Here is a 26,157-nt window from a genome sequence, read left to right as displayed (position 1 = left end):
AATATGACAGTACTATATACACAATGTTTTAAACTCATTAGAATAATATTTTTAAAAATGAATTAAGGGGACTTCCACAGATGTTACTTTTGTAAATTCTATGTTCAATGGTATGTCTGAATTTGGAGAATCTAAGACAAAAAAATATTTTCATAAATATATTCAGACTTTTTTTTTTTTTAAATGTGAGTCATTGTAAACATATTTACAGGCACATGTGCATGGTTTTTACTAGGCTGGTTTTTAAGGATGCTGAGCTTAGAAGGCAGCTTTCCATATCACAGAAGCTTCTGCTGCAAACACAAAGCATAATGGTTAAGAATAGACAGATTCCAGCACTTGGTGCTTGCTCTTCAATAAAGAGTCATGAGACTAGACTCAAATAAATCCCAGAAGTATTAAGGATTGCTGCATGCTTAAGAACACATTGTTATCCTATTGTCACCGACATTCCCTCCACATTTACTTCATAACTGTATTTGCTTCTTTGAGAATATCACGATGCCTTTACCACCCTTGACTATTTTTGATTCTCTCATTACTTCTTTCATTACTCCTAAAAAGTTATTCATGAAATTTTATGATTTGCATTTGTATGTTTGAACACTGAGGTATGTCAAGTTACTATCCATTTCAAGGTAAGGTAGCAATGATACTTTTTGCACTATTTTAATTTCCAGCTAGTAAATGAACATCCTAATTTAAGAAATTTGATATACAAATATGTATTATGAAACCATTTGAGGATGATTATCACTTTGAAAAACAATTATCATTGAATAAAATATTTGCCACTGATTTCTCTTTCTCTCTGTTTTCTTTTTTACATAGCTTGTTTCCCACCTGAAGTTAATCTACTTTTATTCACAGAGAAATTTTCAGGAAAGCATTTATTACAAAGAGTGAGGTACATCCTTATAGCATACTTTCTGGTAAATGGAGCTTCCAAAATATACCTGTACTAAAGGAAGTGTTGTGAATTTAACCTCAATTACATTAAACCTTAACCGAATTTTCAAGATATTACACCACCCAACTCAAGCAAAAAATAAAAATAATAAAAAAGGTTTTTTTTTTTTTAATGAAAAGGCATTGAATGTAAGAAATGTGACTTAAACACATGGAGATGATTTTAAATTTCTCTTCAATATTAGAGATGTCTATGTATAGGAACATGAATAGAAATAGAAATCCTAAATTGCTCACTTAAAAGTCCTCAAGAAATACTTCCCTTTGCTTGCAATCCCACGTAGTTTTTGACTTTCTTAGTGTATCCTGTTTATCTTCATTAATGTTATGTAATGCCACCACATATTTAGAAGAGTATTTAGTTCTGGGACATCTGGTGCTATCAATATCCATCCAATATTTTGTGTTCTAAAAGCATCTGTCAGTGACGTCTGAGGGCTGTAAAAATTATAATTTCTGGGACACTAAAAAACAAGGTGTTACCTGCTCCACAAAAATACCTCTATCATCATATTCACCTGTAGAATGTCAGCACCCCAAACCATGATATAAATAAGCTATTGGAGAAAGAATTATTTTTCTGTATTTTATTATTGTTGGGATAGTCTGAAGGTCAGAGGGAATTTGAAATTAAATTCTTTTAAAGTATGTATAATAATAATATATACGATCTTTTCTTTAAAAACACCCATGTATGCACACAGGCATGCGTGCACACGCGTGCACACACACACACCACACACACACAGAGAAACAAAAGGAACCAATGAAAATATCCTAAATATTAAGAATAAGCCTAAAATTCCTTTATTACTGAATGTTTGACATAGAAAGATTTTGATATTTTTATTAGTTGCTGGGTTTACTTGTTATTCTAATAGTCTTGAAATACAGGTGTGCTTGAAGGAACACATGCATTCCTAGACCTGTGTTTCTTTAAACCTGTCCAGCCCCTTCCCAAATCCCCAGGACCAAAGGAGATCAAAGTGTGAGCAGGAACTCAATCATTTTGGCTTTTTTTGAAAATTTATATTTAATATCTAATATTCAAGTCAATATCTGAGATCCCATATTGAATGATTTTTCGATCTTTTAATTTCTACAATGCAATTGGGCCTAAATTTTGGACAGCACATCTTTAACTTTGTGCATAACTCCTTCTTTATAAGAAGAGACACATTTATGATACTTACCAAACTCATTCTCTCTAAAGTATAGGATTTCAAAATTGGCAACAGTAATCTCTTTATGTGTACATTTTTTTCTTGTTCTTTAATGTTCTGAGAGGCGGTACCATGAAGTGATTAAGTTCATGACCATGAATGACACACAGCAGTTCCATCACTAACAGTGTGACCTTACCAGTTTCCTCATCTATGAAATGAAGATGAGAACAGAAGGTACCTAAGAGAAGTACATACATACACATGTACACATACATACATATGTGTATGTATGTATATATGAAATCTGTTTATATACATGCACATAGAACATATGTTTATATATGCTCATAGAATATATATGTAAATATACGCATAGAATATTGGTTGGCATTGTTATTACTATTATTCCTCATTTTGATGAACAGTAATCAGAAACTGAATTTCATAATATGCCATTTTTGCTTAATTATATGATTTCTCCCATCCACAGAGGAACTTTTTGAAGTAAAATAAACTCAACATTTTCCTTTTGATCTAAAATAAATGCTAAGTGCATGCAGTAAGGAAAATTTCCACGGGGAATTATATAGAAACAAGTAATATAATGAAAACTTTAAGAAGTTGTCAGTCCCATTTTATATTATGTCCGAACACTTTCCTTTTAATAGTCCAGTGAATGAATGTAACACAAGCTAAACTTTCTTGCAAACAACAGAAGAAATAAGAAATTTAAAAAGTCTCTACAGGGAAAACTATATATCATGTCTATATTTACTGATAAGGTTAATAATAATTTCTGAGCAATAATATTTTTTAAAGCAATATATGTCAGTTACTGAGGGAAAGAAGAAAAAACTACTAGGATTTTATTTGAGTTAACAACAATATGGTGTGATTGAAAATATTAGAATTTTACTTTGTACAGATATATACCATTATCATGAATTCCTTTTCATCTCAATATTCTAAGTATGCAATCATGTAGCTTTGTTTATGTGCTTAAATCATTCTAATTTATTATTTTTGCCACATTTTTGAAATTTGGTTACTCACAAAGGTTCATATTTATACTGATAAGTGGTGAAACGTGAAACAGGTAAATCTTTTTGAATTGCAGATGTAAGTTTTATTATGAAAAAATGTCATTAAAATCATAAGTCATCAAAAATTATCGAGACAAACATTTTACTTATGGAAGGGAGAGACACTGTGACAACCTATAACTCAAATACACCTGACTTTCATTTTAAGAAAGGGTTCAATATGACACCATGAGAAGAAGATTAGCTTGCTTTAATTGTGTACTATAATTATTTACACATTCTTAAGAAATAATTTGGCAATAATTGTGTTTTAGGACCAAACTGTAGGCCTGGATGAAAAGTCCTTGGTGAGGAATTATTTCGAGAGATTCCCCCCCACCCCGCGCCCAATATGAAAAGCTCTAATTTCAGCTACATTTTTTTGCATATAAAAATATCTATTATAGGAGTCAACTACCACGTGAAAGAAATTGCATTTGTTTTAATTGAAAAAGGTAGCTAAAAATTTTCTGTGGGTATTGCAACAGTACAAGAATACAAGGTGCATTTATTTATTAACAAAAACAATTGTAAAACAAATTGTGAAAGCAAAAGCAGGCTACAAAACAGAAGGGTTCTTGATCGCCTTTGCCTTGAAATAACAACATGTTACAGGTTAATATGCCACAGTTGATAAATGCTATAAAGTGTAAGTTAGCTTTTGCTAATTTTATTTTAAACATTTTCCCCCACCCAGAGCACTATGGGAAAAAAAAAATATATATATATATATTATATGTGTATGGTAAACGATTCCTCCTTCCAGTATCACAATCTTGTTGTCACATAATCTTCATGGGTGACTGTGTCTGTGAGGCTTAAATCATAGTCTATGCTCGAGTCCTCCTCCTTCGCATGCTTCTCTTTGGGGATTATAGGAACAGTGTCCTCCACCACCACCTTCTCTGACTTGAAAGAACACACTCTCTTGCCTACCTGTAAACCCAATGTGTCCGTGTTTCTTTCTCTATGGTCTACTAATACACACTGTTCACTGAGACCAGGAATGCTCAGGTCACCCCGTGTAGCTAATCCTCGGGATTCCAGTTGAATATTTCTCTCAAGTGGTCCTGCAGCCTGTTGGCGAGCAACTTCTTCTGAAACAGAGAAGATTTGGTTTGCATTTTGCTCAGCAGCGTTTTGTTTTGATCGTCTATGAAATAACCCGAAGTTTTTGATATCAGCCACAAAATTCACTTTTCTCTGCTTCTCCCTCGGTGGCTCCTGAACCACCAGGGCAGAGCCATTGCTTATGTTATGTCTTTCGGAGGCAATTGCTGCTGACCTCGGATGAATCAGAGTGGTTAAATCAAAAAGGCTGAAATTCTTTTTCTTGTCCTTGTTATTACCTTCATTATCACTCTTTTCGTCTGAGTCTGCTGAATTGGAAGATTCCTTCGTGGCGTTTGCAGACTGTATTGTAGAAAGCTTGCTTCCTCTGAGTAATCCCAGAACTTCGAAGCGGAAACTAGAAATGTCTTGCTTTAGCTCCTAAAGGAAATTTAAAATGACACATTAGGTTGTGACTTGAACATTAGGAAACAGCACTTTCTAATTTCACATGTACGTCTGAAAAGTTTCCATTCCTTTTTGAGAACTAGGATTCTGTTCTACAGTGGTTGTATTTAGAAGTCCCAGTTCTCTCCCTGGCATTTGGTGTCATTTTGGTGTCTACTCATTTTCCTACTGGAGTTCTGTGATCATAAGGAAACTTTCTAAGGATGATGTAAAAAGAACCCAGAGGAATTGTGCTTTGCACCACTGGGTAGCCCAGGGTGTGAGTTTTCTCTGGGACTGTGGTTTCAAATACTCCCCCTCCAAATTGTTCATTTGCTGTTGAATCTCCTTTACACTCTACCAGGGATGCATTTTTAACCTTGCAGATTTTTCTGTCTGAAGAATATCGGAAAGAAAATAAAGTGGAGTCTGCCTTTCCAAGAGTTGAGAGTGACTTCCAATGATTTAGTACCTTGGTAAGGACTTTATACCAACACCTGCATCAAACCTCCAAGTCCTGTGACTTGCTTCATGTCATGCATTTCCTAGATTCATCCATTTCTCTTATCTTTTCAGGGAAACTGAATTCTCAGTCTTAACCCTTTGGTGGCCTTCTTGCTCTCTTCCCTCCAACCTGTCTCCCAGAGCAATATGAAGCATTTAACTTCATAATTTGAGTGTTTTAGCTGTAAAGAACATTTTGGATTTTTGTTCATTTGCAATTGCTTTGCAATTTATCTATATTCTTATCTAACTAGCTGATAATTTTTATTTTCTTTGTCAAAAATATCTGCTTTCTCTTTAAAGATCTCCTTTAATTTTTTTCCTTATTTGTTTTTGTTTGTAATATCTTAATGACCTTAAAACATTCTTCCAAAATCTCTGACACTCAAGCAGAATAACATAATTAACACATAATTTTGTGCATACCCTATTTCCTATATTCTACTCAGTTCTTCTGACAGAATTAAGAAGAAGGGAAAACTCAAGTAGAAAAGCCAAGTTGTAACTTAGAGTTAAACTCAAACCTTAAATTCCCTGCTACAAAAATGTTGCAGAGGATTTTGTTGTTAACTTGTTGCTTATTAAATTTTTCAGATATAGAAAGCAGGATGAACTATTAAACACTAAAGCTCACTCAGTAGAGCATTGCTGGGATCAATGAGTCAGAGCGCCACGAAGCTCTAGGATTTTCTCTGCCTCCAACTAAGTCCCCTTGACATTTTGGGTTAAGTATGTTTCAAAACAATTTACTTTGGGAAGAAATTTCATCACTTGCTGTTTTCTTTTTAAGCCATTCAATGGGATTTAATTTAAAAAGGAGAAGGCACACGAGCCTTATGGAAGCCATGGCTGAGTTTTCAACTCTGATTTGAAATGGGCTGCGTCTGATTCCATATTTTGTAGACTCTGCCTTTCATTGGGATGAAGATGAAAATGATTACCTTAAAGTTCTCTTCTGTCAGTCCTTCTTCAGTTTTAGCATCTCTAATCATGGCTGCCACATATCGCTTCACCAGGTTCCTCATAACTTCCTGAGGCATTTTAGAACCATAGTATTAGTATTAAATGCATAAATCGGATTTTTTTCCTGAGTCTATTCTGAACGGGGCGGGGGTTGTGGCTGTATTTTTTTAATGCCAATTTCACATTATAATCAAAGGATAACTTACTTGATATTGATGATGTCTTCTCAAGTTATCAGCAGCTCTCCTCTGAAAAGGAAAAGGACATTTCCACTTTGGTTATGTTGCTAAATATATTGACCATTTTGAAAAGTAATTCACTGTTTTTTTTTTTTAAATCAAGAATTTTTACTCTCCATTATCCCTCAAAGTGGGAGTTTTACTACACAATGGCTATAGAGTGCTTCACATGAATTTAAAAACTGAACCAAAATAACACAAGAATATAATATATAGAACATTTAACACAGAATAAGCTAACAAAGGTGGAAATGTGGCTCTAATATATGATCTAGAGTTAGCTAGTGGTGGTTGATACACACTCAAGCCACTTGAAATGATGCTGAGACTGAGATGGGACATATCAAGTAAAAAGAGGGAAAGATTAAAAGTTATTCATGACATGCAGCATACAACGAGAAACCTGACAGGACAAAAGACTCCCCCCCAAACTATTTCAATCATGCCAATTGAGATGTTTTAGGGAGATGACTGGATTTGATATAATACATACATACATAAGAACTCTGCTCAAACATACCATTAATTTACTCGTCATTAGCATGAGTCCCAATAATTTAGAAAAGAACAGAATGTACTTTGGGGGCTGGAGATGAGTTAGCACAAAAGAATGATTTTGTTGTACAAGATATATAGAGAGATGAGTAGTGACTGAATCATCATACTTCACTCAAATTTTATATTTGAAGTTTTCACAAGGGTTCTAAAGACATTGGGGAAAAAGCTATCTATCATAATCCTATTTTATGTTTTTTGAATAAATAGTAGTATTAATTCGTCATGGAAAAAATTGGACAATATAATCTAAAATAAAAATATTTCTGTAATAAAAATATTAATTTGATTAGTTGTGATGAGCAATTGGAATAGCATATTTGGGTTTTAAATTAGGCTTTTGATCTTGTTCCTTACTAAATACTTAATTACAAACTGACAAAATAAAATGTTGGAAAGAGTTGCTTAGGTACCACTGTGAAATGCTATTTTAAACAATGAGACAGTTTGAAAGAAAGTAATTTTTTTCCCTTCAGTGACATAGGGGAAAATACGATGTTGACCATTGACCATAAGAAGGGATTTGTGTTTCATGATTAGGAACCAATGAGACAATGCTTAGCTTTTTAAAGGCAACTAATTATGTTAAAAATCATACAATTCTGAAATGAAATGCATTTTCAACATGATTAAAGCTATAATATAAAAGCTAGGAAATTTGAAACAATACAAAATTAGAATGTTAAAAAAAGAATAGAGAATGGGAATTTTATGACTGGGCCACCAGATGGAGGTGTCTGACTCTTGCTGAGACACAGCTCAACTGAAATTCAAGAGAAAAAGCACTGTAGAAGAAAACATTAGCCTTCCAGATCCCCAGAATGTGCTTAGAATGAATGAAAAGATTAAGTGAGTTACACACCAATTTCTTTAACCCTCTCATTAAAACCATTATTCTAGTGTCTCCAAGATTTAAGTAGATAGCAACCCTTAAATCAATATAAATGAATTTAGTTCACTTGTTATATTTTGTGTCCTATATCATTCCACTATTCTGCAATAGAATCCCTTTTAAAATTCAATCAGAAATTTTCAGCAAAGTGCAGTTTGAAGTCATGACTGAACTTGAAATTTCTTTAGCACAAAATTGAACTTAAGGATAACAAAACTGAAGAATTATGGGTCACATAAAAATGATAATGACACATTTTAGAATTAAAATTGGCACTTTCTTTCAGTAGAACTTTGCTCATATCCAAAGTTAAAAAAAACTTTAATTTAAACATAAGAAGATTTAATATAGCAGTTTAAACAATAATTCTATATTTATTTTTCTTGCAAAAATTGCAAAAATATAAACAGTTTTCTAGAAAGAGAAAACAACATAGAAAAAGTTTGCCATGATAACTTTTAGGAGTTAATTTCCATAGCCCAGGCTTAAGGCTAAGTTAATACAGGTAATGACTTTTGCAATTTGGGTATTTTCTACATCTACATGGTGATGATAAGAAACTATTTTTGGTCTTATGGGATAATATCAGCCAACTGAACTTCAAATCCTAGCTAGGTAAATAGGACTGAATGAAATTAACCAACTCCTCAACATTAAAACCAAAAAAATGAAGGCAATCTACCCATCAATTGGTGAACACTACACTATGCATATCATGTATTCCTTATCTTTTTAACCTCCTTTCTCTAGTTACTATGTGTTTACCTGGGTCTGCTTTCTTACTTTCTGAGAGGTTGTGAGGTGTGATATTAGGAACAAGGACTTAGGGACTTATCTGTGTCTGAAGCTGACTGGGCCTGAATAGAAAAGTTATCTCTGAGGTTGCAAGGTGAAAGTAAACTCAGTGGATAATTCCAATGACTAAATAAGAGAGTTAAGGCATTTAGCACTAATGTGAGTTTCCATCCTCTTTCTGCTCTCTTACTTTCCAACTGATAATCTTAATTGGAATATTTAAGAATATTGTAAAAATATTCTTAAATCACAAAACTGTACAGTCTGACAAATATCAGTATTATCTCTAAGGAAATAAAATAATGTAGTTAAAATATAATTGTCTCTCTTTGTGAGATTTTTCATGGCATTTCATGTTTGTGGAAGCCTTTCCCTCAGTTAAATGGTTGGAAACCTTTGTCCTTGGCAGTAAAGGAGTTCAGAAGTAGAAAATTTGCATTTAAGTAATATAGTCAGTGGATTCTTGTACATTTGGATAGATGTAACACAAATCCAGAAGAGAGACATCTTTTAGGGGAGTCTGAAAATATGGACATCTTCCCATGACCTCTGTGAGTTTTCCTTTGTTTTTATAGCATCTATCTTAGCTTGCAGAGCCAATTTAAGATATACTTAAATGATCACATGTTCACATGCAAGAAACCTGAGAGCAATAAAACACACTTAAATGGCTTAAATAAAACACATTTAAATCACCTGCAGTTTCTAACATGGAATGCCAAGAACAGGAATGACTACAGATGAAGGCAGAATATAGCATTAAACATGGTGAGAAATGTGAGTGTTATTTGACCACAGGGAGGAAGAGGTGATATTTTGCTAAAGAAAGAATTAGATTTGGCAACAGTTTTCACAGGAATGGGGTTCTGAATTCGACACGAAGCATAGGTCTTTGATAGGTAGAGATACACAGGTGTCTGGAAAGTTGGAATGGGGTGAGCAAATATGCCAGAGCTAGAGAGACATGTTAAGACATGCTATGCAGCATCCTAGGGGTGCAATGTTTTCTGCTATTTGAAATGTGATTAGATGCTGTTGGGGAGTTAACATGTATATATATATATATATATATATATATATATATATATATATATATTTATTTATTTATATTCCTTATTGGTTGGCTGCTGTATGGAGTTTATGTTAATTAGATAAGCTGTGTGTGGAATGTATAAATACTCCTCCTGTCCTACAATAAACGGCTCCTACTCCTGCTGTTTCAATCTACACAAGTTGTTCGTCAACACCCCCCCACCCCCCCACCCCCCACCCCCAGTTATTTTGCTCCAGCCAGCCGGGCTGCGGCACAATAAGGTACAATAAGGTACATTTCATTAAAATATTTATATAGGTAAAGGGTAATTAATTAGTTTTGTTTCAAGCCATTGCCATGTTGGGAATTTTGGGAGTTGCCTTTTGTAGCCTTTTTTTAAAAAATTGCATCCACTACAGTTGTGTGTTTAAGACAATGAAAGTCAACCACAATTCCTTCTGTAGCAGTGTGTCTAGGAAAAATAATTTGGAAGAAGTGCAGTCTGAGTTGTCACTTCCTTTATAAATTATATCAGAAGTCATTAGCCTGGGTACAGAATATTCCTTGTGAGAATGGCTTTTAAGACAGGTGCTGAGGGCATACCTGAGAGTCATATTAGCATAAACCAAAGATTACAGGTTCCTCCTGATTTGTTAGGACAAGACAATGGCATTTGGCATTTGGATCAGAACTAATGGTGAAGGAAAAGATCAAGTAGTGAGAAGCCTTTACGGCTGGGAGGAATGCCCGGTTTCAATTCAAGTGTCAGGTTGCTTTAACACTGGGAGTATTTGCAGCTAGGAAAGAGAAGGCTCTGGAGAATCAGCTGTGACATTTTTTGACTTTTTAACTCCATTTCTCTCCAGGTCCACTGTGTGGGATGTCAGGTTCTCTGCACATAGCTAGTTCCCTGCGGTCAATTTTCAGTGTCATTTTCTCTCATTTCCACTCTGTTTTTTCCTATCACTGATTTTCAGACCATGAATTATGCCTTTTAGTCTTTGCTTTGCTCAGTGAATTCCTTAAAGGATTCAGCCTGTTGTCTTCTTTTTCGTTAAAGAAGAATCAAAAGCAAAGGGCCATTTCAGGATGGGATCCCTTTCCCCAAGCTTGCATTATCCTCCTTTAGAGACAGATCCACAGATTGTTCTTTATAAATACACTTTCTGAGCGTATAAAAAATAAACAATGTTGTATCATCAAACCAAATATTGAGACTCTCACTTTTGAAATACCAAGAATACCAAGCAATTAATTCTCATCCATCCCCATTTGGAAAAGAAAGTTAAATCAGAAAGCTCTGCTATAAATCTTAAGGCAGTAACTCAGGGACACAGAGTTACACATGGATGAATACTGTCATATCTGTAAGATTTGTAGTTAGGCCTACTGAGAGTCCTGGAGACTAAGGAACTATATATTTTGACAAATTACCACTAAAAATGAAGTCTGAGAGGCACATATTATTAGCATTCTTCCTTTTGGGGTAGTAGGTGATGTGGATGCTTTCACAATTTCTTATTCCCTCACACCAACTTAATTGAGCACATTTCTGTGACAGCCAGCTAAGTTGGAGTATCCCACCTCTATCCCAGGGCTGAATGATGATTAGTGACCCATGACAATGTCTCATGTTCTTCTTACTATGCACTTGAGAAAAAAAAAAGGAAAGTAGAAAACATAAAACTGAGGAATTTAAAAATAATTTTCTTAAGATTTTATCTAAAAGCCTAGTTTGGTTTTGGTTTAGCACGTTGCCCTATTAAGTTAAGCATTCCATTTAGAACTCTGGTCTGTGGCATTAAAGAATGTTTTGTATTAATTAAGTGCTTTGGGGAAGTATCACATTAGCATCTTTGTACATTAATTAAATGGATCTGGACCTTTTGAGCAACAAGCACAAAGGCTGGTTTTGAGCTTAAAAATTTGAGATAGATCCTAATGCATTCTTTAATAGGAATTTTAATTAAAGTTTCAAGCTGGAAGTGCTTGTTAGAATGGAGATTCTGAATGATTTTAGTTTGAGAATCAGTGTTTTAGTACTATGAAGAGTTTTAAGCAGAAAATTGATAAGAGGTAGTACGAAAAATCAGAAGTTAGAAAGTGTTTTTTATTTGGTTATTGTACTCTCACTAGGCTGCCCCTTTGGTGGATTTTCATGATTGACCAGAAACAAGCTATATTGCTATGCAATTGTTTCCTTTCTTAGATGTTTTTCTCAACAATAAAGCATTTCTGCTTCACTTATGCTTTCCTGCATAAAGCACTTGAGTGAACAATTAATTTACTGGGAACTGCTGATCACCCTAAGGGAGTCCAAGTTAAATATATATATATATATATATTTAACTTTTATATGTGTTTATATATATAAATGTTTAAGTTTTCAGGGCTTGTTGCATCAGTGTTACAGGAAACCATAAATAATTGCAAGATAGGATCACCAATAATGGGCTTCTGGAGAGTGGCCAAGGCAGTAACCCTGAAGGTCTCTAGTTTCAAGCTCTTCTTGGGAACTTAAATGCAATGACCAGCAGTGTGACATTCAGGCAGCTGGTAGGTGACAAGCATCAGTAAGTGAACCACAAATGGGAAGGTTACAGAAAATGCCTTGAAGAATGTAATAACCTCCAGTTGAACTTCAATTTTCTCTTTCAAAAATGTGGCATCAATATAAGGACATTGTGGGGTGAAAGAGTGCAGAAAGCAAGTCAGCCTGCTAGCCCAAGGCTTTGGAATATAGGAATATAAGAAGTAGCTGAACACAATGAGAGGATCTGCAGAAGCTGTTGAGAAAAATTACAACAAGGAAAGTTCAGTTGCACGTTCATTGTTCATTAGGCATTTTAGGGAAACAAGAGAGGGCAATGAACTGGGGGCCAGCGTTTCTCCCCAGGTCTGTCCCTATAGAACCCCCTAAAAACCATGCAAAAAATTCTCCATTAAACAAAATAATGGAACTAAATGATACCTAAGTTCCCTTTGGAGTGTAATGTTTTAAGCCATACTGTGGTTTTACAAAATGACTGTCTTTGGTATATCTGTGTCATCTTTAATTAAATAGTATGTGTGTCTGTTTGTCTTCATATGTCTACACAACAAACTATCAAGAGGTTTAATGGAATTTAAATGAATTTAGAGCAGAATCAATTACTTTTTGACATTATTTTCCCATTTAACTCCTATATTAGTATTATAACCTTATTATATTTATTTTATTTTTGTAAGCAGTACCTTATTTACAAAGGATGCATAATATTTATTTTTATATAAATAATAAATAGGTAAAACTCAACAATGTGTATGTAAACAAAAATATTATGTCCTCTTCCTGAAAATGAGGTCCAGAGAAAAGTAAATTTAAACAATATTGGGTTTGATGAGGATGATACTCATCCTAGGCCCCAGTCTGGAGGAAAAGAGGCAGGATTGAGGCTGGGAAGAGAAGGAAAGGGAAACATGATTCAGAACACTTATTTAGTTTGGCATAAATTTCCAAGGCATAAAAACATCCAATGTTAAAGGTTAGTAAAATGTACATGGCAAAGGAAGAAAGGAATGGTTTGCAGTCATAATTAACTTTGAATTATCTTATTGTGCCTTAGATCAGAGCAAAAGAATCAAAGTTGGAAATACAGAATCAAAAAAATAAATTTGTGTTTCAAGAACAGTACTATATAGAAAAGAAAGCTCTTTAATTTATGCCACTTATTCTCTCCCTCTGAAAAGTGTGAATCATTCCTTTAATAGAAAGGGCAGTTGAACTGAAGGTTCCTCTTTGCATTTAAAAAATGATGGCAACATATTCCTAAGAACCAATCAACAATAAGAGGGTTGGGGGATGGTTGGAAGGCAGTTTCTGAAATGGCTCTCCATTCGTTCTGTAGGCAGGACAGATGGATCTCCTAAACCATTAAAGGAGGGCCTTGTGTCTTTGTGTGTGTGTGTGTGTGTGTGTGTGTGTGTGTGTGTGTTTTACTTGGGATTGAACCCAGGAGTAATTTACCACTGAGCTGTATTTACAGTCCTTTTTTATTTTTTATACTTGAGACAGGGTATCAAAGTTGTCCAGGCTATGCCCCAACTAGTGATTGTTCTGCCTCAGCCTCCCTCCCTAGTAGATGGGATTATAGGTGTGTGCCACCATGCCTGGCTAGGACCTGGTATTCTGTTACAAGTTTCTTAAAACGTAAATTTCCCTTTATTGTTACATCAAACTATAATATGAAAGAGAAATTTCTTTGTTGGCTCGGCTTTATTAATTTTAAAATCCAAATGCTCTTGCTAAAGGTAATATGTTCAGACAGTTTTGAGGGGCTGGGGTTGTGGCTAGTGCTTGCCTAGCACATATGAGGCCCTGGGTTTGATCCTTAGGATGGTATAAAGAAAAATAAATAAAATAAAAGTATTGTATCCATCTACAACTACAAAAAATATATTTTTTAAAAAAAAGACAGCATTGATCACTAATAATTTTTCAGGGATTGATTATAAAAAATACTTCTGAATTTAAGAATAAGTTGGGAAAAGGACAAGTGGAATTTGATCTGGAAAGGAGAATATGCTGGAGTTTGGTTTCCCTGAAACATTTTGATTATTGATTATTAAGATTATTGATATTGATTATTTCCCACGTTTTTCTCATAGCACGTTGTGTGTGGCTATACCAAAATGTTAAATATATCATATGCTGTACCTTATACCAATATGTCTTCACTTCTGTATCTCCCACGTTAGAACTGACATTCTCAGGATGGAAGCAATGTCTCTGTGCTTCCTTCCACTCTCTAATTTCTATCCAAGTTACATACCATAATTGACTATTAAACCTAATAAAGCTTATTCTGCCTAATACTTTTATTCTATAACTATTTTTAAATAATCTAACTTATTTTAACAGACAAACATTTCGAGCAAAGTAAAATCACTCCTTTCTCAGCCAGTAATAAAACCCATAAATGAGTATGAGAGTTATAGCCTAAATCTTCATTATATCTGACTATGGTTGCTCATATCAAATATGTTTACCTTATTTGATAAGATAATGTGTAACAGTTTATAAGAGAACACACAACTGTGTCTCCAAAGTTCATCTTTTTTTGAAATACTGACTTGCCAACCCTTCTCTTTATAATTAGAATCGTTACTGAGATGACGGGCAAATGCATGCCACTTTCAGCAGGAGAAAGCCCCATTTGGAGTTAATAACAATGCCTGACGAGTGATAACTAAAGAACGAGGAGGATAGTTTAGAGCATGACTAGTCGCCATCGGTTATGTGAAATAAAACTGAAACCAAATTGACATTTTTTAAAATTTTTGACTAAATATCTAATATTACTTGGTGATTCTAGTATAAAGGCATTGCAAAATATTTCCAAAGCAATTTCACTGAGATGATCAAATTAACTAATGAATATTTCCATGCTTTTCCCAAAAAATGGTATTGTAAGAATTTTGAATATTAGGAAACAAAGTGAGAAAGGAATGGAGAATTACTTGCCCCATGTCAATGCATTAACTGGAATAAACATATAGTATATGTATTTTCTACTGAAATTGTTTCAATTTTTGCTTTCCAATATGAAAGAAAGTTCCAAAGGAAATATAATCTGCCAGCATTGATAAAACATGGCTCTGAGCAGTCTTCATTGATTTTTTTTTTAAATATAGCATCTTGGCATCTAATATGATAAAGAGTAGAAGCAACATGATAAACATTTTGATATCACAGCTGGCAGTTGGAAGAGCATGTTTAAGTGATCATATGCATTCAATCATTTCATTGGGCATTTTATCAAGAGTATTTTATTCTCTGTGTAGAACTTTATATTAGACACTAGGTTTCATAACAGATGGAACCTTATATGCAGTAACCAAAACAGGTATCTTTACCTCATGGAGCTTATAATTCAGAGAGAGAAAAAAACATGATAAAGCAAAGTCACAAATGACCTGCTGTCATAATTTTGAAAAGAGCTAGAAACCAAGATACTAGGAGAGAATGTGCTGGTTTTGCAGGCTTTGCCTAGTAGCATTGATGACTCCTATGTGAAGGAACTGGATCCAATTCAAATAGCAAAAACTGCCTTAGATGTAGGAAATGAACTTGTGAAAAAGTCCTACTTACTCAGTGTCTTAGACATAGTACACGTGCAATTAATGTTTGTGACATGCAATCATTCAGAACAAAAAGGCAACAAGAACTGACAATATTCAATGAAGAATACAACTGTATTTAAATACACAGTTAAAAAAAAAAGTAATACTAACATGCTGTGTTCTTACCCCTATTGTTCCAAAACTTTCTGGCTTTCTTCTCATCTTTTTCTTGCATAGGTGTGTCCATATCCATTTGATCAGGTACCAGAGGGACTTGGGGCTTGGGATGACATTGAAAGGAGTAGGCAGAGTACCTCCTTCTTCAAAGTAACTCATCCAAAGCTTTGTTCTAGCAAATTTCCATTCTATATCTGCATGGTCCTGAACAGGAGAATATGACAACTGCTAACAGTTCTCTTCATTACTAAAGTGGGAGAATCTGGCTTTGAGTGGTTCTTAGAACATTAATTAAATCATTTTTTAAAAAACACTGCTAACTCCCAGAGACAGTAATCTAAACATCTCAGACGCTGGCTCACCCTGTAAGGAGTCATAGCTCTCATGTCTCTGTTCATCCTTCCTTCTTCAGTGAAACTGACATCTACAATAATGACATACTGAAGAGGCTGCAGTGATGAGTTATGACTTGAAGATGATTGTGCATCTCATACCCTGTAGATTTACATTAGATTCTGACCAGAAATAGTGTGTTATGTCTTACCCAAGGCCTTGCACCTCTGCCTGGTGAAGGCCACCTTCTTAGCTGATCATAGCTCAGCCTTTGGTGCTGCCAAGAAAGTTCTTACTGGACATGCTCCCTTGTGAATAGCTCTTGTCCATTTTCAGGCAACAGACATCAACTCCCAGGGAAGTTCCTCTAACAGAGGTGGCATAGAGACTCTCTGACACAGCACTAAACCTATGAGCCTGACATTGCCTCAGCCAAATGCCTGGCTAGTAGTTTCCCATAGCCAGGTGTTGTCTCCCTCTCATTTTTTTAGTACACACTCCACTTGATTAACCTCCTGAGAACACTCTGGAACATTTGTGGCAATTAGATATAGGGCAACCAGTCTCTTCCTAAATTAACCATAATCTGATTAAAGCAGAGAATCTGGGAAGTAGGAGGTGGTAGAAACCAGGCATAAATGCATTCAAGAATTCAAAATAGCTCATTGTAAGAAATTAATCTTGTAAAGCAGAACTCAGTTTTAGAATAGATGAATAGTCTTAGACTATGTATGCTTCATTCTAATATGTCTACATTGCTGTGTGCTGATGAATGCATATGAAGTATGTATGTCCACTCTGCACAGTGGGGGTTTTACTCCAGACAATGGACAGCTTGGGCTTTGACACTAATCACCATACCTCGAAGACGGAGGCCTTCGTGTTACTGAGTGGTAGATTGCACAGATGAGTGGTTGACAGAAATATAGAAGCTGTATTTCCCCTTACCCCCTTACCCCGTCTGTCTCCTGCTTTATTTCTTCCTTCTCCCTTTCTTTGGAACACACTTACAGATTCTGCCTGAAGAGACATGTATTTTTTGCTGCAGTTACAGAGAGGGAGATACCACAGAACTGGCTCAGGGGAATAAAAGGCAGTTCCTTAGATAACATGTCAGCTAGAAGTAGCTCCTTGGATTCATTGGTGCTCAGGGAACTATACATGAAAGTTTGTCCTTACATCATTATGTTCTCTTATTGCTACCACTAGCAATCCTTCATGGTTTGGGATTCTGAGAGAGTCTCTAACTTGGTCTATAGTGTTTGGAAAATCTGAGCCGAAAAGTTCTAAGCTGGTGATGACTAAACCCACCTTCCTCTACTCACTTTCAATTCTGACTCAACCTTAAAACTCTCCTGGGAATCCTGCCCTCACTTCCATCACTCTTCAGCAGCCTCCTATTTCCAACCCAAGTCAAGATCCTTTCTTCTGCATTTTCCTAGCATTCTCAAATTTCTCTTTTCAATATTGAAACTGTTGATTTTTTTTTTGTTCCATCTACAACATTAATGTTTTCTCGAGAGAAGAGAATTTTAAAATTCTTCATGTGCCAAAATCAAGCACATGTAGGCTCATTCTTGGTGCCCAATAAATATGTGATTAATGAAAAAGTTCATGAATGGGAAGAAGGCTTTACTTGTGGCCTGCATGATTGCTTCTGCCTTGCCACTGTTAAAGTGTTCTTTCTTTACATGTTTTACCCAGTGGCCCTGAGATAGTGGTATCAGGACAAAAAGAGAAATTCTTCAGAGTACATTCTGCTATACTGGGACAGGTTAGTCAAATGCTTGATGCACCCTTGCCCCAAAGAGGTTTCACACACAGGATGTTGGGAGGTACACCTGTCTCAGGTTCTTGGGGTCTTCTCTCTTCACCATAGCCTTTGGATTTGGGATAAATAAAACTAATTCTAAAAATAATTTTCATCTCTGTAATACAGTTATCTAGAAAAATATGCCCCACAAAGAAGCAATAAGAAAATGTCATACTACTCTTGGATAGTGATGAGATTGGGATATTTAATGTTTTAACAGGATTAAACTTTTGGCAGCTTCTCTGTATCTAGCTTGATAATTAGATGTTTTCTAATTTGTTTTTGTTGTTGTACTGGGAAATAGAATCTACATTTCGAAAATGTATTGACTGGAGGAAAACAGAACTTAACGAAATATATGGAGATTATTGACAAAATTTTCAGATTGTAAGATGTTTAAGAGAAGCTCTCTATATAATTTACACATTCAGATATTTACCTCCAAATCCTTATGCATTATTAATAATTAATTATTATATATTGTGAATCCTTTAGTTTATGAAACAGTAAATAAAAATAATGTATTCTGTTTTATGCATCATTTTAAAAAATCAATGTCAGGTGTCTTACAGGAAAAATTGCTTCCATAAAGACAGTTTCAGTAAAATTTGGAGTGATGCTTGACAAAAAAAATTCATGACACTTCAAAGCTTTAACCATAGATTCAAAGATACAATGTAATTACAGTTATTAATGGGAATACTGGACAACCTATAATTATGCTTATAAAATGCTACTTCTCTAAGGTATAAATATGAAAGATTTCAGAAATATATTTCATTCCTGTATGAGTTTGTTTTGTGACTGTAGCTATTCATCATAGACATAGATCACTAAGTTCAACTGGATAAAGGGCTTTATCCTTTTCATTCATTGAAGTGTTTCTAGTTTCTAGAACAGTACCTGGCCATAGATGTACTCAAAGAGAACTTGTTAAATCAATGAGTAAATAAATTAAACTAAGTTGTCTTGATTCCAGAGCTTCAAATAAACACATATTGCAGGTTTGCCAGCAGATTTCACGATTACAAGTAAATGGATAAAGATATTGCAAAACCCAATAGGCATTGTATAAACATGAGTTGTTTGTTATAAGTCATTCCTCAACTACTATTCACCATAGTTAATAATTGCCTGAAAATTTATATTTAGTCTATTTGTATAATCATGTGTAATATGACAAAACTATATAAATATATGACCACATGTTATATAACACTGCTCAGAAATTTGAAATTACAGTCATTCTTATCTGTCTTACCAATAGCCAATTACAAATTTTATTACTATAATAATTAGACATAGTATACCTAGGGAAAAACACATTTGTAGATAAAGTGAATTAAAATAAAGCCAGTTAACTTACAGCAATAAGTTGGTAAGAATTATTCATCATAGCTATTAACATGTTGAGAAGGACAACCAGAGAGATGACATTGTATGTCCCAAACATGGTGGCACCAACAAACTCAGTAAATTCATGCTGTGCTTTGACATTGGTCACATATAAATTGATGAGCCCAAATATTGACCAAAACAAGGACTGAAGTGTCTCAAATAACCTGGAATAAAGATCAAATAACATCAAAGCTATATTAAACCATTAAAGGATAAGGTATAGCAATAGAATTTGGTATTATTATATATATTTGGTTAATTTCAAATACATATTATAGCAAAATGATTTTTAAGACAATTTTAAAATTAAACTTACTAAAAGTAAAGAAAATTATTTAAACCAAGTTAGTACAAATGATATACTTAATTTTCCTACTGCATTGAAAGCTGTATTTAATTTCCTAAGGCACTGGGTGTAGAAAAGAACCATATACTATTTTTGCATGACAACTGGAAGAAGAATGGCTTTTATTTGCATAAATGGTTGGAGGGGGGGACCAAAAGAATTTCCATATTTTGTGACATATGGAAATTATACAACATTTACATTTTAATATTCATAAGTAAAATTTTATGAAATATTATCACTCTCATTCCTTTATGTATTGTCTATGGTTTATTTTGTACTAACCAAAATGGCAGAAATAGATAGTTGCATCAGAGAAAATATGGCTCACAAAGCTTAAAATATTTATTATCTAGAAAGTTTATGAAATATCTATTGTCATATAAAGTTTGTCAACCCTTGTCCTAGGCCACTGAGGAATAGTGAATAAATGATCTATTTTTAAAGCTTAGGCTTTAAAAAAAAAAAGTCAGTGTTTTTTTTTAAAATCTGACTTTGCTCTTCATTGTAGGAGAATGAAAAACACTATTCATTGTTAAAGATTTCCAGGTTTACAATTAAAATTGTACTCACATAAAATGGCGAAGAGTCTCAGAATGCTTGGATAACAAAATTTGATTTGATTTTTTTTTTATAATTCAAGTCCCATTTTATTTAATCCAGTAATGAATAAACTCTGGTGATTTTATTGAGAGTAAATCTTTCTTAACTTAGTTTGAAAAATGGAATAATTTGAGGAATATCTGAATGCAAATGGATAATTGTTTCTTTCAATGAGATTATTATGGTACATTAACATACTATAACAAAAAGATAGCAGTGCTTTAATACTCTTTGGAAATGATTTTCAATAGACTATTTTAAAATTATATTGTGAAATCAAAACCAGAAACCTTCTTATACCAGGCCTGGTGACAGAGAAGATTTCAGCCTTAAGGAGTTTAGCATTAGATGGGCATCACATCGTGGGACCACGCCAATCCTGTGTTCTGGTGGCTCCTAGCCAAGGGTATAGTTCCCTGTATACCCTTTCATGCCATGGTAGTCTTTATGTGAGTCTCTGGAGCTTCTCACCTAAGGCCTCAGGGATTAGATCAGCCATGGTCAAGAGACCCAAAGAAGGACAATTTACCTGAAGCCAGTGGCTTACAGATGGAGCTCAGGTGAAAATGATCAGATTTCCTCTCCAGGAAAGTTTATCTTAGAAATATCAAGATAATGAGGTAGTTGACAAAAAGGGGCTGAGATGACAACATTTATGATGAAGTCAGGGATATTGGAATGAAAAGATGCTGAAAGTTCCAGACAGTACAAATAAAGAGGTAGAGACTTGAGGATGAATAAAGTGAGCAATAATTAAACACTGAGGTGGAGACATGTGGAGTAGGTGAATCACGTTACCCTGATACATAGTGTAAAAATTCCTTAGCCTGGCTCTGTGTCAACTCCTTCTCTTCCTGAAGCCAGTAGGTCTTTCTCCAACTTCTTCCCTTACTAAATCATCCCTTTCTCAGAAGAGCAAAGGGCTATAATTCTGTGCATGATTTTTGTGACAAAATTCCTCTTACTTGGAATAAGCCATAAATATCTGGTCCATTGTAAGTAAGAGAATCTAATAAAATATGTCTGAATTGGCATTTAGGAATGTTTTCCCCCTAAATTTACTATTTTTTTAAAGTAATCAATTTTACATTTTAATTGAGTAATTAATTTAGGACATGATCCTAAATTTCTAAAACATTTATTTGTTCTTTTGTTGCATTTTTACTTTAGTTATATTAATATTGGGGTTTATTTTGACATAATTATAAAAGCATGGAATATAACTTGAAACTTAATTTTTCTAGAGCTGGTAAATAATTTAACACATTATTATAAAGTAACAATGATCAATTTTAGTCCTACCAAGGAATGTTGTACCCTGTTTATAAGGAGATAATGATAAATTGTTTAAAGACAACCCAGATATCACTTTCTAATAATATTGAGGAGAGTTAAATCTAATTCATTGACCTATACAAAGTCCACTCAAATTTATTCTTTGAAATTTCCTAAGAAAAAGTAAATTTGACACAAACTCGTAAGTTCTTTATATTTATTAACCTTCAGATATCCTTTGGAGTGAATATGAAATAACTATAATCATTCCAAATAGTATGTATTTTAACTATGAATATAAAAAACATAATTCAACTGCATGAATAGCAATTTAAGGAAAGTTACAAGTTAAATGGCAAAAATTATGTAATAAATTATATTAAGTGTTTACACATAAATTCATAATATTTGTTTTTTCAACTTTTCTAAGCAGGACAATGATTCGGAATAAAATGGGTTCATATGGCTTAATATTACTTATTTGCTTCTGTCTAAATAAGAACTACTAGTTCTTAGAGATCATTAGTAACACCTTTTATAAAATTTGTATTACAACTAGAACTTAAAAATGGGAAATTCAAAGTAAAATTACATTTTGTTATTAACTATCAATTTTATTCTTTCTTTTTATTTTCCTTCTTTCAGTATAATGAATCTCTGGTGAGATTTATAGAATAGTTTCACCTCAGACAAACATTTACTTTTCAGATGAATTTAAGACCCTGGTGTTAAGGTGTTTCTAAATGACTATTTCTTTTATTAGAGGAACTTAAAAAAATAAATCTAGATTAACATTTCAAAGCCAGTACTTTCAGAGATGTTTTGATCATTAGTGATTCTCAAACCTATTGAGACCAACATTGCCCATAAATTTAAGAGTCATTAGTTTCATCACATCTCAGAATGCCTTTATATGACTAATATTTTCCTTGTTCTGTGGGGCGAGCAGGACTGCAATTTCCCAAGACAGTGCCACAACTTAATTGACACAGCACAAAATCTGGTTGAACGCTAAATTGAAGACTCACTTTGTATGGGTTAAGACTCTGCTTTCCTAATACAAAATTTTATCTCTTGCCCTTTGAAGATATTTCTGAATTGCTACATTTCAACATTTGCTTGTTCCCTGCTTAAATATTTACAACAAGAGAAAGACAACAAGTAAAAAGGTAATGTATTCCACAGCCCAGGTTTTCCTCTGTCCCGTGAGACTAAAATGATGAGCAAATATAAATTAATATAACACTCATCTGAATATTTTATCTTTATTTTCAACCCCAAAAAAACCTGTGATACAGAAACAAGTCAAGTGTGACCCCAATTGGCCAGTTCCAACTATTAGGATTTTGACTCCAACACAGTATTTTTCTTAATGTGTTAATATTTGTCACAAAGTCTAGGACTTTCTTTTAGTAAGAAAGTCCCTTACCAGGGACAATAAGCTTAAGTGTATATAGCATAATTTTAATGACTCAAAAGTTTGTCTTTTGATGACTTGTAGCTCTTCTCATGTTAATGAGAAAACTACCTGGAAGCATTAAAGGATGGGGAGGAAGGAGCCATTTGCTGGGGGGAACATGCAGAGAGAGACACAGAAGATACAGATGATAGTCTATGTCCACTGGGGGCTCACAGCCAGTAGGAGATCAAGAAAGGCATCCTGGGAAAGGTCTATTTGATATAGAATTTGAACAAAAGAGTAAAATTTTCCCAAGCTAGAGAGCAATACAAGAGCATGTCTGGGATGAGGAAAGAATATGATGTACTGGGGGATTTATAAACTGGCAAAGTTGAAGAGTAAGGTGTCATTTGGGAATTAAGAAAGGTGAGACAAAGAAAGGAAACATGGAGCATATCACTGAAGGACCTACTATGTCACACTAAGGGATGTGGCTTCATGTAGTATGAAACGGGAAACCATACTGATACCTTGCATAGGGGAGCCTCTGGTTTGGGTTTAGAAAGGTCATTCAAGAAGCAGGATGGAAGACATAGGAGAAAAGGCAGAACCCAGAGGAAGGGGGAGTTGGACTTGGTCATGAGCTTTAGTGCCAAGACACTAAAGAGCAGAATAATCGTTTAATAACTGACTACCTGTGGAAGGGATAGAGGAAGAAAAGATCTAGTATAAAACACAAAATTTTCATTTCAGTTTCTTGGTGGAATGTGGTAACACTGACTAAGAAAGGGAGTTGGAGAGAAATTTGGGAGAGACTGGTGAGTTCTTGCAGCTGATGTTTAGTTTTCTTCAGGAGACATGTATGGCAAGGTGTCCAACAGACAGTTGAAAACACTGTAAAGAATGGGAACAGGAATCTGTGCTGATCACATGAATATGGAAACCACCTGTTACAGACTTATTGGGCCAAATCCATAAGCATAGATGAGTTTTCAAAGGGACACTCTTAGGAGTATCTGAGGTTAATATCCTAAGGAAGACCACTATTCGAAGACAGCAACTGAAATATAGTTTTGGAGAAAAATAAAAAAAAAAATTAGAAAAGTGAAATGCAAAGTGGAAAATTGTTAATATAAAAGTAAAAGGAGGACAAGATTTCGAATAAATGGAAATGCTAAATAGGGGAAAATTAAGGAGACCCACTGAGATTGATGTCTACCAGCAATGGTGACAAGAAGACCTTAGAAGATATGCTCTAGAATGGTTTTAGAAGAGTGAAAAAGACATAAGCCAAATTGCAATTGGATGAAGAATAAGTGAGAGGGAGAAAAGAAGATATCTTCTTAGGGTACCTTAGATGACATGTGGGAGAGAGACAGGAGTGACAGCTAATGGGAAATACAGTGTTCAAAGTTCCAGCATATGTTTATACCCTGACTGGAAGGGGTAGGAACCTTATGAAATAAATGAAAGATAATACCCTCCAACCAATGATAAGGAAAAGAAGAAATGTGGCTACCATTTTCTATGGCATTACATGACATTGTAGATGATGTTTTAGGTTACTGACATGAATTATGTTTTTTAAAACTTATATAGAATAAGATTTCCAAAATTATGTCTAGTATAAAACAGCCTGAATTTAATGGTAGATACAAAATTATAAAAGGAAAATTGAAGATCAGCAAAAGTATAGAAACAAGATGCACAGCAGAAACCTTGAGGGTATCACTATGATTGACATCAATTGTGCTGAAAAATGTCATCAAAGGAGAGGAAACTTAGGCCTAGTGAATTCTGTTAATAATACAGGGAGTTTTAAATATAAATATGTACATACACATATACACACACACATGCACGCATATATGTAAGTTCATGAATATCTTTGAGAAAAAATAAATTTTTGCTTGGGATACTATGTTCCATTATCTAAAAAAATAATTTAGATAAAACACTTGATTTATTTGGGGTGAATGATTTGGGCATATAATATTTGAGATATACAATTTATCTGTTATTGTTCATGATAATGGAAGAAACCATTGGTATAGATAAACTAAAATGATATATAATCTAAACAACCAACAAATTTATTTTTGTATTACAATTTATATTAAATATTTGCATCAGCTTTGTCTAGCCACAACCTTCTTATATTGATATTATAAATAGTTTGTAATGTGAAGTTATTTACCAAGAAACCAATAATAAGAGCAAGGGGCTTCCTGGGATTTTAGGGTATTATACATCAGAACAGTGCTAGGTTTATCATTGCTGTTTGCGGAGGGAGCAGATAGTTGAGCAGGACTTGCTCTTGAAACTAGATCATTTCTCTGAAGTAAAGAGAACTGAGCAGGTAACACAGGTGTAGGTGTTGGGTGGGAGCTCCTTCTGGTAGACAAATCATGGAATCAAAAGGATATGACAACAGATATATATATGGGGAGGTCTTAGAAAATAGTTTTGGTTGAGATACGCAGAACAAAGTAACAGAGTTGTGAAAGAGGGAACATGCAAAAGTGCTTTCCATGAGAAATTCAGGAGACCAGCCAAATGTGTATCCATAAAGGTTAGAGGTATAATTCTCATTGATGAAGACAGAGGTGGATGGAATCTGACCATTGTAAACCTCTAGTCCTAGTTGTCCTAGACAAATTAGCAAATCAAGGTCCACAAATGAAGGAAGAAAGGTAAGTTCAAACTTGGAAACCAAGATGCCATCCAGGGTTATAAGGAACAAGGACATTACTACAAGAGGTTTCCTTTCATCCCTCCTTCCCGAAAAAGAGCACGAAAAGGGTGACGACAGTGCTGAATGAGCTGGCTGGGGAGGAACTGCTGCTTAAGAGCAGAAGCATCAAGTCAGGAGACAAAGGATGAAGGGACAAGAGGAAGCCTGGATGATTTTGTGCTTTGTTTATGATTCCTGGTTTGCATCAAATCTATTTCTGAAAGGGGCTGAAGTAGCTAAGGCTGAGATTAAAATTTCATGTGCACATAAAACAGATGTTTG

General features: G+C 34.3%; 1 protein-coding gene across 1 annotated transcript in view; it reads right to left on the bottom strand.

Annotated features, from left to right (window-relative positions):
- Positions 1-3,985: 3,985 nt before the first annotated feature.
- The window catches only part of Trpc4 (transient receptor potential cation channel subfamily C member 4), a 148,448-nt gene continuing 126,276 nt past the window's right edge, over positions 3,986-26,157 (bottom strand). Inside the window, exons 7-11 of the mRNA XM_076872302.1 lie at positions 19,487-19,682; positions 15,984-16,178; positions 6,388-6,429; positions 6,160-6,249; positions 3,986-4,708 (exon numbers count right to left, since the gene is read on the bottom strand). Of these exons, the coding sequence (XP_076728417.1) occupies positions 3,986-4,708; positions 6,160-6,249; positions 6,388-6,429; positions 15,984-16,178; positions 19,487-19,682 (1,246 nt within the window). The remainder of the gene's footprint in view (positions 4,709-6,159; positions 6,250-6,387; positions 6,430-15,983; positions 16,179-19,486; positions 19,683-26,157) is intronic.

This window comes from Callospermophilus lateralis, chromosome 12, assembly GCF_048772815.1.
Source record: "Callospermophilus lateralis isolate mCalLat2 chromosome 12, mCalLat2.hap1, whole genome shotgun sequence".
NCBI classification, from domain to species: Eukaryota; Metazoa; Chordata; class Mammalia; order Rodentia; family Sciuridae; genus Callospermophilus; species Callospermophilus lateralis.
Note: the sequence above shows the minus strand (reverse complement) of the source record. Positions and strands in the feature narration are given on the sequence as shown.